This window comes from Serinus canaria, chromosome Z (assembly GCF_022539315.1).
Source record: "Serinus canaria isolate serCan28SL12 chromosome Z, serCan2020, whole genome shotgun sequence".
NCBI classification, from domain to species: Eukaryota; Metazoa; Chordata; class Aves; order Passeriformes; family Fringillidae; genus Serinus; species Serinus canaria.
In genome coordinates, this window is record NC_066343.1 from 32,738,894 (window position 1) to 32,756,362 (window position 17,469).

Below are 17,469 nucleotides of genomic sequence, written 5' to 3' on the forward strand. Positions count from 1 at the left end.
GACAGAAGCAGGGAAAACATTTTCCTCTGTGTTTCTACAGCACCTAGCACAGAGGGGTCCAGCACTGTGGATCTTGGCACTACAGTTAAACAAACAATAGATAAACATTATGTTAGGAGTTGAAAGTATTCTTTACCTGATGGAGGTTGACCCCTGCATCCAATAGCTCCTCTACAGCAGATGATGGCATGGACACATTATGATGGAGGAAGTCAGAAAATGTCTCATTGTCAATCAGGAAATCCCGAAGTTTCAAGTCTGGAAAATGACAAAACAAGCAAAATTCTGGTCACAGCAAAGCCAAAAGGAAACTCACATGAGAGCACTGAACAGGAAAAGTTGATAAATAGGGGAGAGGGAATTACACAAACCATAGCACAAAAGGAAGAGGAGCTACTGGAAAAGGGCTCTGAAACTTGGCAGGCTTCAAAAATGTCAGTGTTGGCAGGTCTCAGAAATGTCAATCCATGATGTCTTGGTCTCAAACAAAACCCCAAACAAACAACAAAAAAAAGCTATCAACTTTCAAAACCAACTCCCATTAACATCATTACTTCAGGTCAATTTGCTCATACATACACAGAAGCAAGGCACACCATGTTGCTCTCTTGATCTGAAACCTACTACAGCATTAGCACTTAATCCCTGTGTTGTTACTGAACATGGGACTGCACTGGTGCATGGACCACTAACGGATTTACTAGCCTTTAGTTAATTCTGTTAACAGCTGATGTACTCTACCATTAATTTCAAAGTCTGACATATGCAGACACACAGCTATGATACCAAATCATAGATCTAGGAAACAATCTTAGCTACTTGGAATTAAAAAATACATTTGCAGACCTATTTCCATATTTCTTCCCAAGTGCTTCACCTTCTAAAGCCATCAGCGTTTCAGCTCTTGATTTTAAAACAAATTTGTACCTACATCACAGCAAACCATCTGGAACCATATGGAAATTATAATCCAAGCACACTACCTAAGTCTACAAAACTGGATCTTTAGAAGCTGATGCTCAGAGCTGACACTGTTTTGGGTTGTTGGGATTTGTGCATGGGTTTGGTTTTTTGTGGTTTTTTTTCCCAGTTGTTTTGGTTTTTTGTTTTTGGTTTCTTTGTTTTGGGGGTTGGGGGGGGGTGGGGCAGAGAGCAGTGTTTAGTAGTTTTGGTTTGGTTTTTGTTGTTGCTGCTTTCTTTAAGAGAGAGAGAGGACAATTCTGTCTCCATAATGCTTAAACAAGAAGTGATAAGCAAAGCCAGGAGGAGGTAAGAGACCAAGTCCTATAGGATTTACCAGAGTGACAATTTCCAGACTGAGGTACGACAACTAGGTAGGTGTCATGCTGTATTTTCTACTTTAAGGAAACATGATGCTGCAACCCAGAGCAAACAGTGGAAAACAACGAGCTCTAAAGAGAAAGTAATGATATGGAAGAATTAGGGGCATGTACCCTTACCCTCCTATAGGGGACAGCTCTAAGAACCTTTTCCCCCACCTCCTATGCAGGAGGGGTTTTATGATTTGGCTTGGTTTTTTGTGTTTTGGTTGGGGGTTTTTTTCTTTGTTTTTGGGGTTGCTTTTGGGATTGGGTTTTTTTCTGTTTGTTGGGGCTTTTGTTTATTTGTTTATTTTTTCATTTTTGTTGGTTGGCTTTGGTTTAGCTTGGACAGGTGATACTGTCACTGATGGGCCCCATCATAGAGAAGTACAGTGTGCACTGGGGTGCCAGCGGAGGTGACAGGGAGACCCGGTGGTTCGGGTGCCACTTCTGCCTCCCAGGCTGATCCTGCCAGAGGAGCCGGCAAGGGGAGGAACCACGCGCTCTGCTCCTGCGGCATGAAGTACACGGGGTTACTGACGGTCATTGCTCCTTCATCTACATATCCAGTTACAAATTCCCTGTTGCCTTTTTGTTCCACACAAAAAAGTAAATCACCCGCCTCAGCTGAGGCAAGGCGGAGGTTACTCTGGGGCAAAAGTGTCTCCCTCGCCTTCCTCTCTCCCACGCAGCAGGACCACTCGTGAATATGCTGGTTTTGAGCATGCTGTGCAAACACCCCACTTGAACCCCGCTAGCAAAATCCACCATCACCTCCACTCCCTGCCTGGGAAAAGGCTGGGAAAAGATCTGGCTCCTGCAATAACATAAAACCGTCCTTCTCTTTCCAGCAGAGGCTAAAGCACCCTGCTTCACCGCAAGCGGAGGAAAAACTTCCCCCACCCCAATTCCTTGGTTACTTCCTACGTGTGCCAAAATCTCTAAACACTTCTGCAGCTTGTTTATTTTTTGGTGAGATCATCAACTGTTCAGAAAGTCAGATGGACAAAGGAGGGGCTGACTAAAGGCATACTGGCATGCAGAGATCAGATGTTTGCAAGCTTTTTCATTGAATTTGCCCCTACTTAAGACATTTTTCAAGCTTCTCTTAAAGGGCCACATGCCTTATGGAAAAAAAAAAAAAAAAGGTAGCCAAGCAATAATTCTTCCACTTTTCTGTTTCCTCAGTGATGTGTTGTTTTTTGGTTTGCCTAGTCTATTTTATCTGGGTTTGGCTTGGAGGTTTTTTGCCACATGAAGGCATGATTTTCTTGGTTGGGGACATATTCTATAGGCAATTGCAGGAACACAACCTGAACTACACTGAGATTCCTGCTGACCTGCCTACAATCATGAGGGGGAGTAACAAAGAGTCACCATCTTTCACATCTGTAATTAACCAGCCCAGCATTAGCAGAGCATTCATTCCCTGCCTTTTTTGTCATGCCAAGCATTTTCAGATTCACTTAGCACTAGAATTTGCTGAAAATCAATGCTGCCTTCCAAGGAACTCCTACAAACACCTGAACGAGTTTTCATCATCATTTGGAGTAAACCATGAAGGAAACAGAACAAGGTTACCAGAACTGTGAGGCGGTATTTGGCTTCCAGACAGCTGATCATGAAGCCATGATTGCTACCCAAAACCACACGTGAAAGCTCTGTGAGACCAAGGGACCAAATCCCAACACCACAGTCTTGGCTGCAGTGCCCTAAGCACACAGCCAGCCTTTTGTACCATGCATTTTCTCCCCCACCCCATCTGGTCCTACTTCCAGGACTTGTGGGTCAGTGTCTTATGCAACCCCTCTCAGTTTTGGAGGCATGAATAACAACTTGCACATGAAACAACAGAAAGCACCGAACACTGCGATGCATCTGAATTCTCCCTCTGGCTACCTTAAAAAGTCAAGGTTTAACAGAGGTTTCCTCTTGAAAACAGCCACTCCCATCCAAGATGACTGCTTGCCCACTAGGGCCTAAGGAAACAAAAGAGCATTGCTTAGGAAAAACCCCTCCAAAATAGTAAGCAAAAGAAACAGTTAAGTCTTCTGAAGGCTAATACCAAGGTTACTTAACAATGCAAACACCTGAAGTGGATGGAAGAGCATATTTTACCACCATGGGCCTACGATTGCAATATTTTTCTGCCATAAAAATTTAGACACACTATCACGTTACTAAAATACCCAAGACAAAATGTCAGCTCAAACATGATATAATTTGTCTGTCTCCTCTCTTGCTTGAGAGTGGCCAAGAGCATCATTGCAGTCAGCCACTGCAAGCTGTGGGCACAGAACAATGCACTGGAGATCAATCTCTCCACATACTTTGACAGGGACATGCAGCCTTTTCTTGCCCCTCACCTTTATCTTCAACAGAAAACCAAGGAGGCTGCAGCCCTGCAGGCTCCCTCACCCCCGGCACAGGGTTTGCCCTCCTGACTGAAACCACAAGCCCCAGCAAGCAAGCCAAGCCCTAGGCATAAATGGGGAGATAAACTTGAGGTCAGACTGAGCAAACACACTCAGAAGATTGTCAAAACTGATATGAACCATCTTGCTGATTCAGTGGTGGCATAGTCAGCAGAAATAATACTGAGACAGCTTTTCCCCATGGCAGACTACTTTTGCAGTTTCAGTCCTGACATCAAGGGAGCAATAGCAGAGAACAGAGACTTTTGTTTCTAAACCATGCAAATAACCCCCCAAACCAACAACAGGTCTGGCAAGGCTGAAAAGGCTTTGTTGTAATTAGCTCCAGTTTGGACACAGTACGGCAATGCAACAGAAGACCATCCCCATGCACATGAAACAAGCAGAAGAGACATCCATTTCCCATATGGGACAGGGAGAAAAATCCTTCGTATGGTCACATAAGGAAGCTTCCAGCGCAACTGAGAACTCCCAGACCTGGAGGTCTTGTGCCTTAACCAAAAAATGTCCCTTCCTCTCTGAAGTCACCAGTCAGGATTAAACAATCAGACATGGCAGTATTTCACGAATACTGTTTTCACAAAAGGCACAGCTGTCCTTCATTTCCACAAAGTTCAAACAAACCTTGGGGGCTGCCTTCTGGGCATCAAAACCAGAAACTCTCGGATTTCCATACTGCAGAGCATCTCCTACTGTAACACTTTATTACACCCTAAGATTTACATTTTACTGACAACCTAACCTTTTCCAGAACCATTATGCCCTGGTACAGTGGTAGGCCAGTCAATCCTTGTTTAAGAATCAAATCTTTGTGACCAAAAAAAAGCCACCAAAAAAACAAGCCCAAAGTCCAAAATGTATTCCAAGAGCTCAAGACAATCACATGAATTAGTGAAGAACAACTATCTCTATGCTTGCTATATTACTGATTAAAATTAACATCAAAATAAAAATATGCATTATTAAAAAATAGCAAATGAGTGCTATGTGGGGGTCTCTGGTTCCATACAGACTGATTGTGCAGTGAAGGAAGTATCTGTGGTCAAAAAGCCCCAGGGTTTTATTTTCCTCATTCAAGAAACACATCCCCAGTTACTTTCCCATGCTCAAAAGGTGGATCAAAGTGCAAGAAAAGCCATGGCTGGATATCAGTTTTAATTTGCTGATCCTACTACAAGTATAATCATAACAGGTACCATAGTAAGCTATGAATTTCCAACAGCACTGGGAAGATCCACACACAAGTGAAAAAAAGAAAAATTTTTAGGGGCAGGTTCCAGGACAAGACTCTTCTATCATACTTCTCTCCCATTCTTTCTTCTTTCACTGAGAAGCCAGACATTTCCTCCATAAACTTAATGGTGCAGTGTCTTTTAAAATTAAACAGCAGGTTGGGAAAACAGAACCCCACAGAAATTGTGGCTATGTTTTTCACATCCTGAACACTGTGTTCTAAAAATAAAAGGCATGCAAACGGAATTCAGTGTTATCTCAATCCACTGTAGAGTACAAAGCTCACCAGGTCTCATGTTAATTTGTGGAGTTTCTGCCCAAAGAGTTTGTGCCCATCATCTGAAATATGGGTTTTCAGCCACTTTAAAGCTAACAAGGTCAATGAAAACACTGTGACAGTCAGATCTACTTCCCAGTTTCACACACCTTAACTCCCAATAAAAAACTAATGAAGGGAAGGGGAGAAGCAGCTTCATGCCTTAAGTTAATTCAGCAGCTATGAGGAAAGCAGGGCAGTATGTCTGATCTATAAACATGGCTTTTTGTCATCAGGAGACTCCTCTCTCCTGATTAAACATGAAAGACTGAAAACAATTACATTACTTTATTTATATCCATTGCAATTGTGGAGACTTGCTAGCCTTTGGCTACACCTGTATTCATCACAACCAAATACCAATGCAACACACAAACTGGTATGAAATTCTGACCCTTCTTTTTTACCACAGAGACTGTTCATAGGGCAACCCAATCATTTTTGTAACAGCAACTAAGATGTCACAGCAAGATGAAACAGTAAGATAAGATGAGGCATGAGACACTTTAGCTTCATTCTTTAGAATCAGCAAGGTTCCACAAGTGCCCAAAGGAGACAAAAAAAGGAGAATTGGGTTCCCAGCTCAGTATCTGTCTCCACCAATTAACAGATGGAGCAAAGCAAGGAAGAATGTCAAGCAAGCAAAGAATGTACTTTCTTCTCCCTGCTCAAAGACTTCAGATTCACAGTTCCCCATTCAGGTAAAACTGCACTTCTACAGGAAGAGAAAGCCCAGTCTGATTTCACATCTGGCTGTCATGTCTGTGCAAAACTGCGCCGAGGTGTGACTGGAGAACAAAGTCACATGGCACCCTAGTCAAACAGGCCCACTTCACCCAGGGCATTGCTTCTTCACTGATCATACTTCCAGCAACAGGAGAGTTGGACAAGCCCATGGAGATGGTGAAGCTGAGACAACAAGCAGAATCTCCAGCTTCAGCAGCTGAGAGTGTTTACTGGCAGCACACATGACCACTACAAAATTCTAGCTAGACACCTGTCTTTCAAGAAACCTTCACATGGTGAGACAATCAGGGTGGGCAAATCAAATACTGCCACAGAATGACCTTGTACACTCAAAGTCTGTATTAATTTTTCATTATCTGTGAAATATTTCTCTTGAATAGGTGACAGGTGCACCTGAACACCTGGACTCATTGTCACACTCGTTACCTATCATTACTGTGATTTATTGAGAAAAGCTGTCTGAAGCTACTTTCCACAAAAATAAAAATGGGCTCTCAAATAATTTCAACAGCAGAACCAAAGACTGAATGACTTGTAATTATAAGACCACCCAGAATAAACTGACAACCATCCAGAGGAAACCGCAATCTCCTAATGGTGAACCGTGCTACTGCACCGTACCCTACCAGGCCACTAACCCTGACTGACAATGTGACAAGCAAAACTTTTCATAGTGCTGGACAAGGCACAAGATTTCACCTGCCTTCATTCATACTCCTAACTTTGGATAACACATCCAAAAAGCATGATAAAGAAATATTTTTTAAGGGTTTTGGTCTCAGTTTTTTTAGCACTTACTGTGTTTTAATTATTCTTTTCCTCTGGGGCAGCTTTCCCACTGTGAGGTGAGAATAGCTCTCAGAGACACCTGTGTACCTGTTAACGCTGGAAAGAGCTAAGCTGTCTTCTGAAAAAATTGGACAGCCATACTCTGATTTGCTTACAAGAAATCAAGCAGCTCAGCAGGCCTGTTGTGCAGGATCAACTAGTGTGAAAATACAAGCCTAATTTGCACACAAGCAAAGTACTGTTTCCTCTGCAGCCATGGCCTGACCTGTTTTACAGCAGGCTACAGCTCTCTGCCCTGGAAGCCATCACATATCAAACAGTGCTGCCTCTGCAGACACTAGATAATACCAAAGTGAACACCCCATTAGCCAGGGTCCCTCATCTTCGTATATCTGCCATGCCAAATGGTGATGTGAGTAAAGAGGAGGCAGCCTGCCATCCATTCACCAGCTAGCATCTCTCCTGAGACAAAGGGAAATGCTGTGCAATGGGCCCAGATCTTCCCTCTCATCTTGGTACTGTGACATCAGGACCACCTCTGTTACTCTCTAAGTCATGATTTTTGCTTGGAAGAGCTATAAATATAGTCCAGAACAATTACTCTGGCAGAAAGCACAGCTCTCAGCATGTACTAAAGCACAAAGACAAACCAGCCCTCAGCTAGCCTTCACTGGGGGAACACTGACTTCAGGCATGCAAAGCCCATTAAGCTGAGATCCTACCTCTACCCTGTGTGGGAAGCCAGCATCAAACACAGCCATCAGGCCCTCTTCTTGTACGACACACATGGCAAGAGAAAGACTCTGCACCAGAAAGCCAAGACACAAAGCACAGAGGCAAAATCCTCAGGCTGGTCGCCACAGCCCTGCCAGCAAACACAGCCTGCAGAGCTCCTGCCTAAGAAGGGGCACACCCAACCACCTCCCTAAGACCCACATTGTGCCCCAGAACAGATATTCTCAAGACTTTCCCTGTTGCAAGGCAAATTCTGTTATCTGCACAAACAACTATGCAAGAGAGTTTGCCAATGAAAAAAGCAGAAAGAAATTACACAGACTTCCAACAGTGCAAAAAAATTAAGCCGGCTTAAAGGAAACACCCTAAGAATAGTCATTGTATTGCTTTAAGAAGGAAACTCTGAGCAGAACTTCAAATTGCACGAATTATAATTGGTTGAAAATTCTCCTGCTAATGTTCACAAAATAAGGACAAACTGCAAATTTCTTAGTCTCTGAACTGGCCTGTCAGTAGCAGAGATGATGAAGCACAGATGTGACGATATTAAATACTTCATTATTACAACAAAATTATTTTCAGGAGTGGTAAATAATAAATTCAGGGATGTTATAAACTATGGAGAAGGCCCTCCAAAGGTCAAACCCAGCTCAGGGCAAGATGGGTTTTTCTACAGAAGCAGGAAGTAATTCTTTGATGTTAAGACTGGATTTTCACTGCACTGGGAATATTATGCCCTGGATAATATACAGGTTTTAGATGTTTCAAAACATCAACATAAAGTAAAATTTATTAAAAAATTCCAAGCAATAGAGAGACTGAAAACCAAATGCTTTGGTCACATCCAGTCACACACCACATGCCACCACAATTCTAATGGCAAACATAAGCACACAAGGAATGGCAATGGCACTATGCATTTAAAAATGCATGGAGCTAAGCAGAAGTCGAAAGAGTAAGCTGTGACCAAGGAGGACCCTGCCCAGAATTCCTTCTACTTGAGCAAGTGACTGTAAATTTAGTAGAAAATCAAATCACTGGAAAGGGCAGGGCTGGACATCAAATGACCATTACTAATAGCAGAAGTGTTTTCAAAAGCTGGCTATGTAAGCATGTATCAGTGAGACTGCTTGTTCAAAGGCAACCAGAAGATACTTATATGAGAATCATTCTCTCCCCAAAACAAGCAGGCAGAATGTATCCAGTAGTATTTTCCTACTTGAAAATTATCACAGCACTATCTGTCCAGTTTGAAGAGCTTCTCCCACTAAACCGGCATGGGTAATGATGAACCTTAAGCAAAACAGCAGGCAGAGGGATTTCCAGGATCAAAGCACCCTGACTGTTCTGCACCTGTATTTGTTCCTCCTTACACAGCAAGGCTGATGAGAAGAGAAAAAGCTACCCCTCCCTTGGGTGTGAAGGCTCATCCTGCCAGATATGTTCCTCTTACTTGTCACAAATTCGGGGAACCTGACTGACATCTGACTGATTCTAAAGTTTAGCAAGATACCAAGTCTGCAGCCAGTAGATCATAGAAGCTCTTTTTCTATGTTAAGGAAGATCTGAAACTTCTGAATTTAGTGCCAAGTCCTAATGCTCCTTATCCAGCACACTGCAGCATAAGCCACCTTCAGAACAAAGAGTAAAACCAATCAAAAATGCTGAAGATTAACAACAAGAAGCCAATCATTACATTGCACTTAGTTTAACCAGAAACACTGTCTACTTCAACTGAAAATACATCTACATCTAAATTATTTCAACTTCCCATGATTGCTCCCTACATTTCAATTTAGCTGGTCACTGCAAAGTTATCCTTACGGATAGTTGCTTGGGTTTGCTTTTGAGTCTCAAGTCCAACAGAAGGAAATAAAAGCCGCAAACTCCAGCACTAAAAAAAAGATTATGTTTGCTGGGTCTAGTTTAGGGCAATCTTTGCAACTATTCCAGCCCTTCACTACTAGAAATCAGACTGTTGAACAACAGCACTTCAAAATAACTGAGAAACTCTCTCAATATTTGGGAAAGACTAAAAAACAGATGCTTAGTAAATAATGACTGCCCAAATTCACACAAAGTTTTAGCTGGAAATCAGGCTCTCACCTTCTAAGCGTGGCACTACATTACATCAGGATGGTCCCAAACAGACCCTGCCTTGGTAGTTTCAGGAGCTCATCCTTCCAGCTGGTTTTCTGTTGACCGGTCAATACACTAACTAGTCCATCCCTTTAGTACTGACATAGCTTGCTGGCTGAAAATACAACCTGGAGCATTTTCACCATTCTGCTTTACACAGAGGACTAGATTACTTCTAGGCACAGAGAAGAGCAGTGCCTCCTGGGACTTTAGGAACCTGATTCTGTGTACCAGAGTCAGAAAGTACTGCAATTACCTGAAGAAAATGGAGTATGTACTGCTGGAGAGGTCTTACACATTATTTCTACGGATACACTAGCAAAATTCCTTGTACTTTAAGGTAGCAGCAGGGATAACATGAAAAAGAAGGAATAAGACCAGGGAGGTGAAGACATTAGTGGACTTAAAGGGTACTTCATTGTCTTGATTTGTGTTCTCTGGCTTTACAGCACACTGTTCCCCACCTGCTAAGGGGGAAGCATGTGAACAGAGCAGGGTAAAACCATAGGCGATGGCTGCTGGCCATGTTGTCACATAATTAATTGTGCCTTTGCTACAATGAAAATTGTTGGGACAATGGACTTCCAAGTCCACATCAGGTCTCAAATGTCAAATGCATTTTTTTTTTCTCCCTACTGTTCTGAAGCAGCTCTTTGTTGGGTAGGAAGCAGTGCTGCTTTCCTAAGGAGGTGGTTGGCACAACCCAGAACAGACACTCAGACTTCAGATATTGCTATCTTCGCAGTGAGCTTTGTCCCATCAGCAAATCTCCTTCTGGCACATATCTATGCTCAGTCAGCTTCAGATATGGTCCAATTATGTTTCAGCTGCACTTGTTAGAATAGATGGGGAACTAGGAAAAGACCTCCAAAGATATAATAGTTTATGCTTATAAAGTTCTGACTGTCTGTGGTTACATAAACTTTCTGACACAAGAAAAACACATCTACCTCAGGTAGTATACTACCTCAGGTGGTTTGTTCCCCTAAAAATACATTTAGAAGAAGAGGAAGGTTCAAGAAGGCGGAAAAATCACCACAAAACACCAAAACTCACAGGAAAGGGTCTTATTTTAAATCCTTTTAAAGTGTCTTTTATTGCACCATTCTTAAAACTAAAGCTAAATAAGAAAGGGAAGGAAACTGGCTGTTTACAGAGGATGTGTGTCACAGAACAGCATGAATCTCCCCCACATACAGCACACAGAGTGCTGCCAGGTCAGCATAAAAAAAAAGCTAGGGCAAGATCTTCAGCTAATAGATGAGGGACATTCCACTAAATTTTTAAAGGTACACCAATTTTTTATCAGCTGAGAATTCCTGATACACAGGCCTAAGCAATACAAGATTTTAACAAACTCTGTTAATTATTGACACTCAGTAAATACAGAAGCATATGTCTATCTTTTTAATCCTGCAGCTGTTGCATTTAATTAAATGGATTTTCCCAGAATTTTGAAAACAAAACATATGAAAATATAAACATAAAACCCGTAAAATGAATTAAAAATATGTTTCAAAGAATTCACAACTACTACTCAATAAAACACAGCAACAGCAAAAATCTTTAGGGTTGAAAGTAGAGAATGTCACATTTTAATAAAACTGCAAATAAATTCAGTAACAGGTGGCAGAATATTTTGCTTCATTTTAGTCAGGATCCTGCTACTAAAAATCACTTATTTTATGGTAAAAAATATTTAAATAGAACATGAAAGACTGTCCAAAAATTGAACTGTCATGGATTTTCAAAAAAATCAGGCAAGCAGTGCCCTCTCCTCTTGCCTGTGTAAAAAAGAACTTGATTTTCCATCAACATTTTTTAAAAGCCATCAGCTTTTATTGCATGCTGACTGCATTGAAAACTGCCACATCCTACTGTGTTTGAGCATGAGGGCAGCTGTTTATTTATTTAGCTCACAGGAATGCTGTAAAAATTAGGTAATAAGTGTTTGTAACACATGCTGAAGATAAAATGTATAATTACTAGAGATTGCTCCAAAGCTGAATATTAACTTGAGAGATATGGGAGGTCAGACCCAAATTAGGCACTCTGGCCTCAGTACCAACCAAACACAGAAGAATATAGGGCTTTTTCCAAATGGGGCAATTTCATAATCTCTACTCTCATGAGAGCTCAGGCCCACGGAAATCCCCTGAGAAAGCTGAACTTTTCATCAGATAACAGTGTTACATATTTCCTAGGGGAGTACTAACACTAAGCTCAATGTGGAAAGTCTCTATCCCGCTGTCTCAACCAGCCTCAGAATGCAGCTTAAATAAACCCAATGCAATCTTCCACAAATCAGGCATTTCTCAAGATTCTGAGATTAGAAGTCAGTGAAAAGAAACACAGCATTTGCCAGAGTGGAAAACAGAAAATAAATGCAAACTGAAGCTAAAACAGCATAAGTTTTGGCAACATAGTCCTGACATTATCAAGCTGTACTGACAAGGCTACATACAAAGAGGGAGATAATAGCAAAGTGTGAGAAGTTTAGCTGTTCACTTAACACTTTCCACTTTATCTGCTGGTTTAAAAAACTCAGCATTGACAGACAAGGCTAAAGACTAAAGAAAATACCCAGAACTTTCAAAGATGGTCCAACCTCTACAGCACATACTAATACTAATTACTGATAAGCACAGTAAGCAATTCTTGTTTTCTTCATTGTATCTTTATCTAGACAAGTTAAGATAAACACTAATGAAATTAAGACATTGCAATTCGGTATCTACCCTAATAGCTCTGTTGATAATTGTAGTTATGGGTGCTGTTGACTGCCCTCCACACAGTGAGACTATTAACTGGCGCCACGTTAACAGGTTCTAAAGTAACCATACTGCCAGTGCAGCCTTATGCCAACAAGCTTGCAGTTTTCCTTGTGTTTTTTTCCACAGGTTTCACATCATCTTCTGTGACAGGATTCTCAGAAACATTTTTCTCAAGCTCCTGTCACCTACAGTTCAGACACAACAGCATGGCCAGATTTAAAGTAACATTGCATATGTTTTTTCAATTCCCTATTCCAAGAGATTTCAGTTTTGTTCTTTCACATCCATTCATATCTACCTAGAATCCAAGCTGGCATGATTCTGAACTTCTGTCTTCAGAAGTATCTCTGTACAAAGGAAGTTCAGACCAAAATGAGGCATTAAAGCCCAGGTCTACAGAATCAGATTACAGCACATTATGCTATATGTGTTTACCCATCTCAACCTCCAAGCAAAGTCACATAGTAACTGTTCATGAACAGTCCCATGGAAAACAAGCATGATTCTCCCAGAAACAGATTTTAAAGTGCAGCAGACCTTTGTACCTTGACCTCTATCAAGATAATTTTATTAGTTTAATCACATCCTTGGCTTCCAAATGATAAGGAAAACAGCCTCTATTGAAAATGATAATTCTGTATCTAGTTATATTGTAGTTACAGGATGCTATTTTCTGGATTATGCAAAGACCATGTCACCTAACTAATTAAAGCTATATACCTAACTGCCCAATAAAAAAACTGGGACAAATGCTGCCATAAGAAGTCTTTTCCACTTTTGCCTATCTCTTGACTGTCAGCCTCCCAGTTTCAGTTAAGGACAGAAAAAATAACGCAGCAATTGGATTCACAGAGAGATTTTGCCCACAGCCTGTAGTAAGGGACTTAAAGTGTCCTTCCAATAATGTTTTGGAAATGTTTTTCCAGAAGACCTGCAGTTGCCTAAACAATTTCCATTTACTTAAAAAAAATAAACTCCAAGAATATTCATGTCTTTGCCTGTTCAGCAGCACAGAGATTTGAAGAAAAAATTAATTAAGCAAATGTGGGAAAACTGCCATGAGTACCTGAATCTCCTACTCAATCAATATCTACAATCTTTGTGCAACCCAAGTACACAGTATTGTCTGCTTCTTCCACTTGCTCATTGTGACAGGCTGCATCTGACCACAGCAGAAATCACAGTGGTTCCCATACAGTTCCAGACTCCCCTTCCTGAAGGGATGCTTTGGACTGGGAGGCAATAGCAGCCAGGAATGCCCAAGGGAGTTCTGCTGAGGGCTAGTGCAAGGTAACTGAAACTAAATACAGAAAGATAAAGTAGCCTTCGTACCTACCCCAATAAATCAAGACCTCTCTACTGATACTAGAGGGCAGCATTTTAGGCAGCACTTTTCCCCTGGCCTAAAGGAAAGGCAGTGACCTGAATGCCACTGTGGAGCACACTATCAGAGAACCCAGGTGCGTATTTATGTGCAGCAACAGGAATGCCACCCTGCCACAGCTGGTGTTTGCAGGTGTTTCTGAACATGAAGGTCACCTGGACATATGGTTTGCTAGTCTTCATTTTAGCCTAGCTGGTTTTTGCTAGGATTCTTCCCAAAGCAAGCCAGGGAGGAAACCTGTCTAAACTAATTAGAGAGGCATAGGCAGGTGTAAGAATCAATCTGAATGTTTAGCTTGAGGGCGTGGGTTCAATTTTGTTAGGGACAAGACACTGAGGAGGGAGTTAGCCACCGCCTTTATGTCACCCAGAAGATAATGTATGACATCCTGTTTCCCTGAGCACCCTGTAATCATGCAGTAATACACAAGCCACCAGAAAGCCTCTCCAAAGGCCCTTCTTCAGCCCAAGCCCTCTACCATCCTTTACCTGTTAAATAAATAAAGCACTAATAGCATTGACCAGATAGGCTGCAAACTCCTTCAGTGTCAACATCTCCGTGTGTAGCAGAGTGCAACATCAGCAAAGAATGCCACCCAGCTGATGTTTGTCTCTTCTGCCACAAGCAATACTAACCCAGCAAACAACTGGGACAGACAAGGCACATGTGGAATAATAGCCCGAGATCTGATGCAATTTCTTAGGCGATGTTTGTTTCCCTCTGCCTATTTCATTGCTCCATTTTTGTTTAGTTGGGTTGGCTTCAAGAAAAATAGAAACATGCCCTTTGGGATCACTGAAAACTAAAAGCAGTGCAGTAAATACTAGCCAGGCTGACTTATATCTGCAACTTTTAGCAGCAATCAAAGAAGATGGCCTTAATTATACCTATGTATTCATTATCCTGTGGCACTGCAGAACAAAGTATTTTGGAGTCTTGTAGACAGAAGGAAGAAATAAAGAAAGTGTGCCTCAGAGACAATTGCAACCTGTATCTCCATCTTTCAAAACAGAAGAAAGGCTTATTTCTTGCAAACATTTAACCTGATAAAATGGCACTGAGGCCAGCTGCAGATTTAGTGCCTGCAACCAGCAATCCAAACCTACTGCAGCTGGCAATCCCAGCAGTCTTGTCACGCTCTTGAAAGTGCTGTCACCAAGGTCTTTGACTCTCTGTACTGATTTGCACTCTGCCTTATCAGGAGTGGTAAAGACCTTGGTGACATTGCTGGACGGACATGTAACAAGTGGAACAGAGAGGGCACCTGGCACCTGCCTGCAAAATTGATTATGTTATGGTATGTGTGTGCTTGCACGTAGATTTCACCACTCGGGGCTTGCTGGAAGCAGCCACGCAAGAGCAGTGCCCATGGAGCACGACAGCCACGTGTGCTGAGCTCCCTCACACCACCACTTAGCACTTTATCCTGTCATCCTGGCCAAAAAAGGTGCTACATGAAGGAACACTGGACTGTTCCCTACTAATAACACCTTCCTCTCCAACAGAGAGATCTTCTCTGCTGTTCCTCCTCCAACTCCTGCACAAACAGCCCTGCTATGAGGAATTATCTAACACCTTATAAAGAAATGCCTAAGATGCAGCATTTTGGAATGAGTGGATAGTGTGTCCTGAACAAAACCTTTATGTCCTACCTTGTGTTTAACAAAGACACTGACATGCACATACCTGTGCAAGCAATGTGAGCCATCTTAAGTAGGTCTCTCATCCCCAAGGTTCAGCTCATGCCTAACTTCAGGTCAGATGACTAAGAGTCACACCTTGAACATTAGTTTGTGAGGGTTGTTTTGAAGAAGGTTCCAGTGAAAGGACTCTGGCAAATGCCCTCTGAACAGATTCAGACATCAGAAGCCAGATATAGACATGAATGCTCTGCATGACTAGCAGAGCATTAGCATTAGCTCCAATTTGCAGGCTAGCAATGAGAGATCAACTCCCGGAAGCCTGTTTCAAAATCATCAGGCAGTAATGGGAAGAGTGTGTGAGGGGACAAAGGAACTTGCGAAACTCCAACAGAGTCCATGTCACACACCAAGGAGCACACAGTCCATCCCTCTGGGGAAGTTGCAAAGTTCTACCTGTCTGTACGACCAATTCACATGGCTTCAGGTACAGGCCAGAGTTAAAACGTACAGGATATTACATTTTCAATTGTTAGCTTATCGATAATGAGCCCTCCTGCTACTGGGGGAAACATGTATAGAGACAGTGCTTTCAGGCTGGGTGGTGCACTTACATCTGACACCCACTCCTACTGTCTCCTTAGGTTCCCAGAGTCACTGGAAGAAATGCCCCAGAGTGAAGAGGATTTGCATCTCTCACACCTCATCATCAACAGCAACTGAGAGTTGGCCTTCCTTGAACAGGGATCGAAGTACTGTTGAGTATAAATACATGAGTGCTTCTAAGATTAGAGGATGCTGTTTCATGCATGCTGTCAAAGAATGAATCACACAACCAAGGACTGGACAGCAGGATCCATCAAACTGGATGGCTTTGTAAATTAGCATGAGAAAGACAAATAGGCTTTGCTCTCCAAAGGCCTTACCAACAATGGACATTCTGTCATTCTAATGACACAGAGGCTTGATTTTTTTGATTACACATTTTGTTATAGAGATATAGTCTATGATGACTGGGTCTGAGGCTTGTTTTCACAGTCAGTCCACTAGTCTTTACAGTAGAGAGAAACATGAGCCTTCTGACTTTCAACTTCTGTAGCACTCCATATGTGAAACTCTTCTTGGAATCACTCCTCCCCCTCAGACCTTCCCAGCAGCAAGAGTTTAAGTTTATGGCTTTGATACTGTTCTTGTAAATGTCCACGTCCGACATTCACTGCATGTCTCAACAGAAAACACCACATCAGGATCTACTCTCTTTGGAAGAGTTAACTTGTCAATGCAAGTGTAAAAGTAGTACTGCTAAGGAGTAAAATACTACTACTAGAAGTGTAAAACCAGTAACAACAGTATCTGTCATTCTGATGGGGAGAGCTTGTTCCCAGCAAACCAAACCAAACAATTGAAGATATCCATGAAAACAACATCAAAACTCACCTTGGGAAATAGTCATCTTAACTCATTTTGGCAGTGTTCATTATGTGTCCATCTCTGCACAAAGGGCTCACTCTGTATCCTCTCCCATATGAAGCTGCTCCAGATTTAGGTAAGAGTGCAAGGATGCTACTCACCAGTTCTCTGAGTAAAAAGAGGGAAGGTCTGGTGGTATGGATACTGAGCTTCTTAGCAAGGAGGCGTGTCCTTTATACAAAAGTATCAACTAATGATCAGGGTCAGTAGACTACAGTATTGCATGCAGATGTGATCACATCAGAATTATGCACAACTCTGAAGAGAGGGAAGTTCAATACCCAAGACAAATACCTTGCACAGTCCGTGTCTGTACATACATTCAGCACATATCTGCCAACCTGTCACTAACAGTACAGGTTAATCCAAGGTGACCTGCAATGTACTGAGCAACACAGAAAATAAAGCAAAAACACCATCTCTCTGCTTTAAGTGTGCTCAGTACACATCAGACTATGTGACACTATTCATATCATACACATCAT

At 42.0% G+C, this 17,469-nt stretch overlaps 1 protein-coding gene across 5 annotated transcripts in view; it reads right to left on the bottom strand.

The window, feature by feature from the left end:
- ABCA1 (ATP binding cassette subfamily A member 1) overlaps positions 1 to 17,469 on the bottom strand; it is a 93,600-nt gene that overhangs the window by 47,397 nt on the left and 28,734 nt on the right. For all 5 annotated transcript variants that reach the window (XM_009096082.4, XM_018920934.3, XM_018920933.3 and 2 more), the window contains exon 6: positions 137 to 258. In XM_009096082.4, the coding sequence (XP_009094330.1) occupies positions 137 to 258 (122 nt within the window). The remainder of the gene's footprint in view (positions 1 to 136; positions 259 to 17,469) is intronic.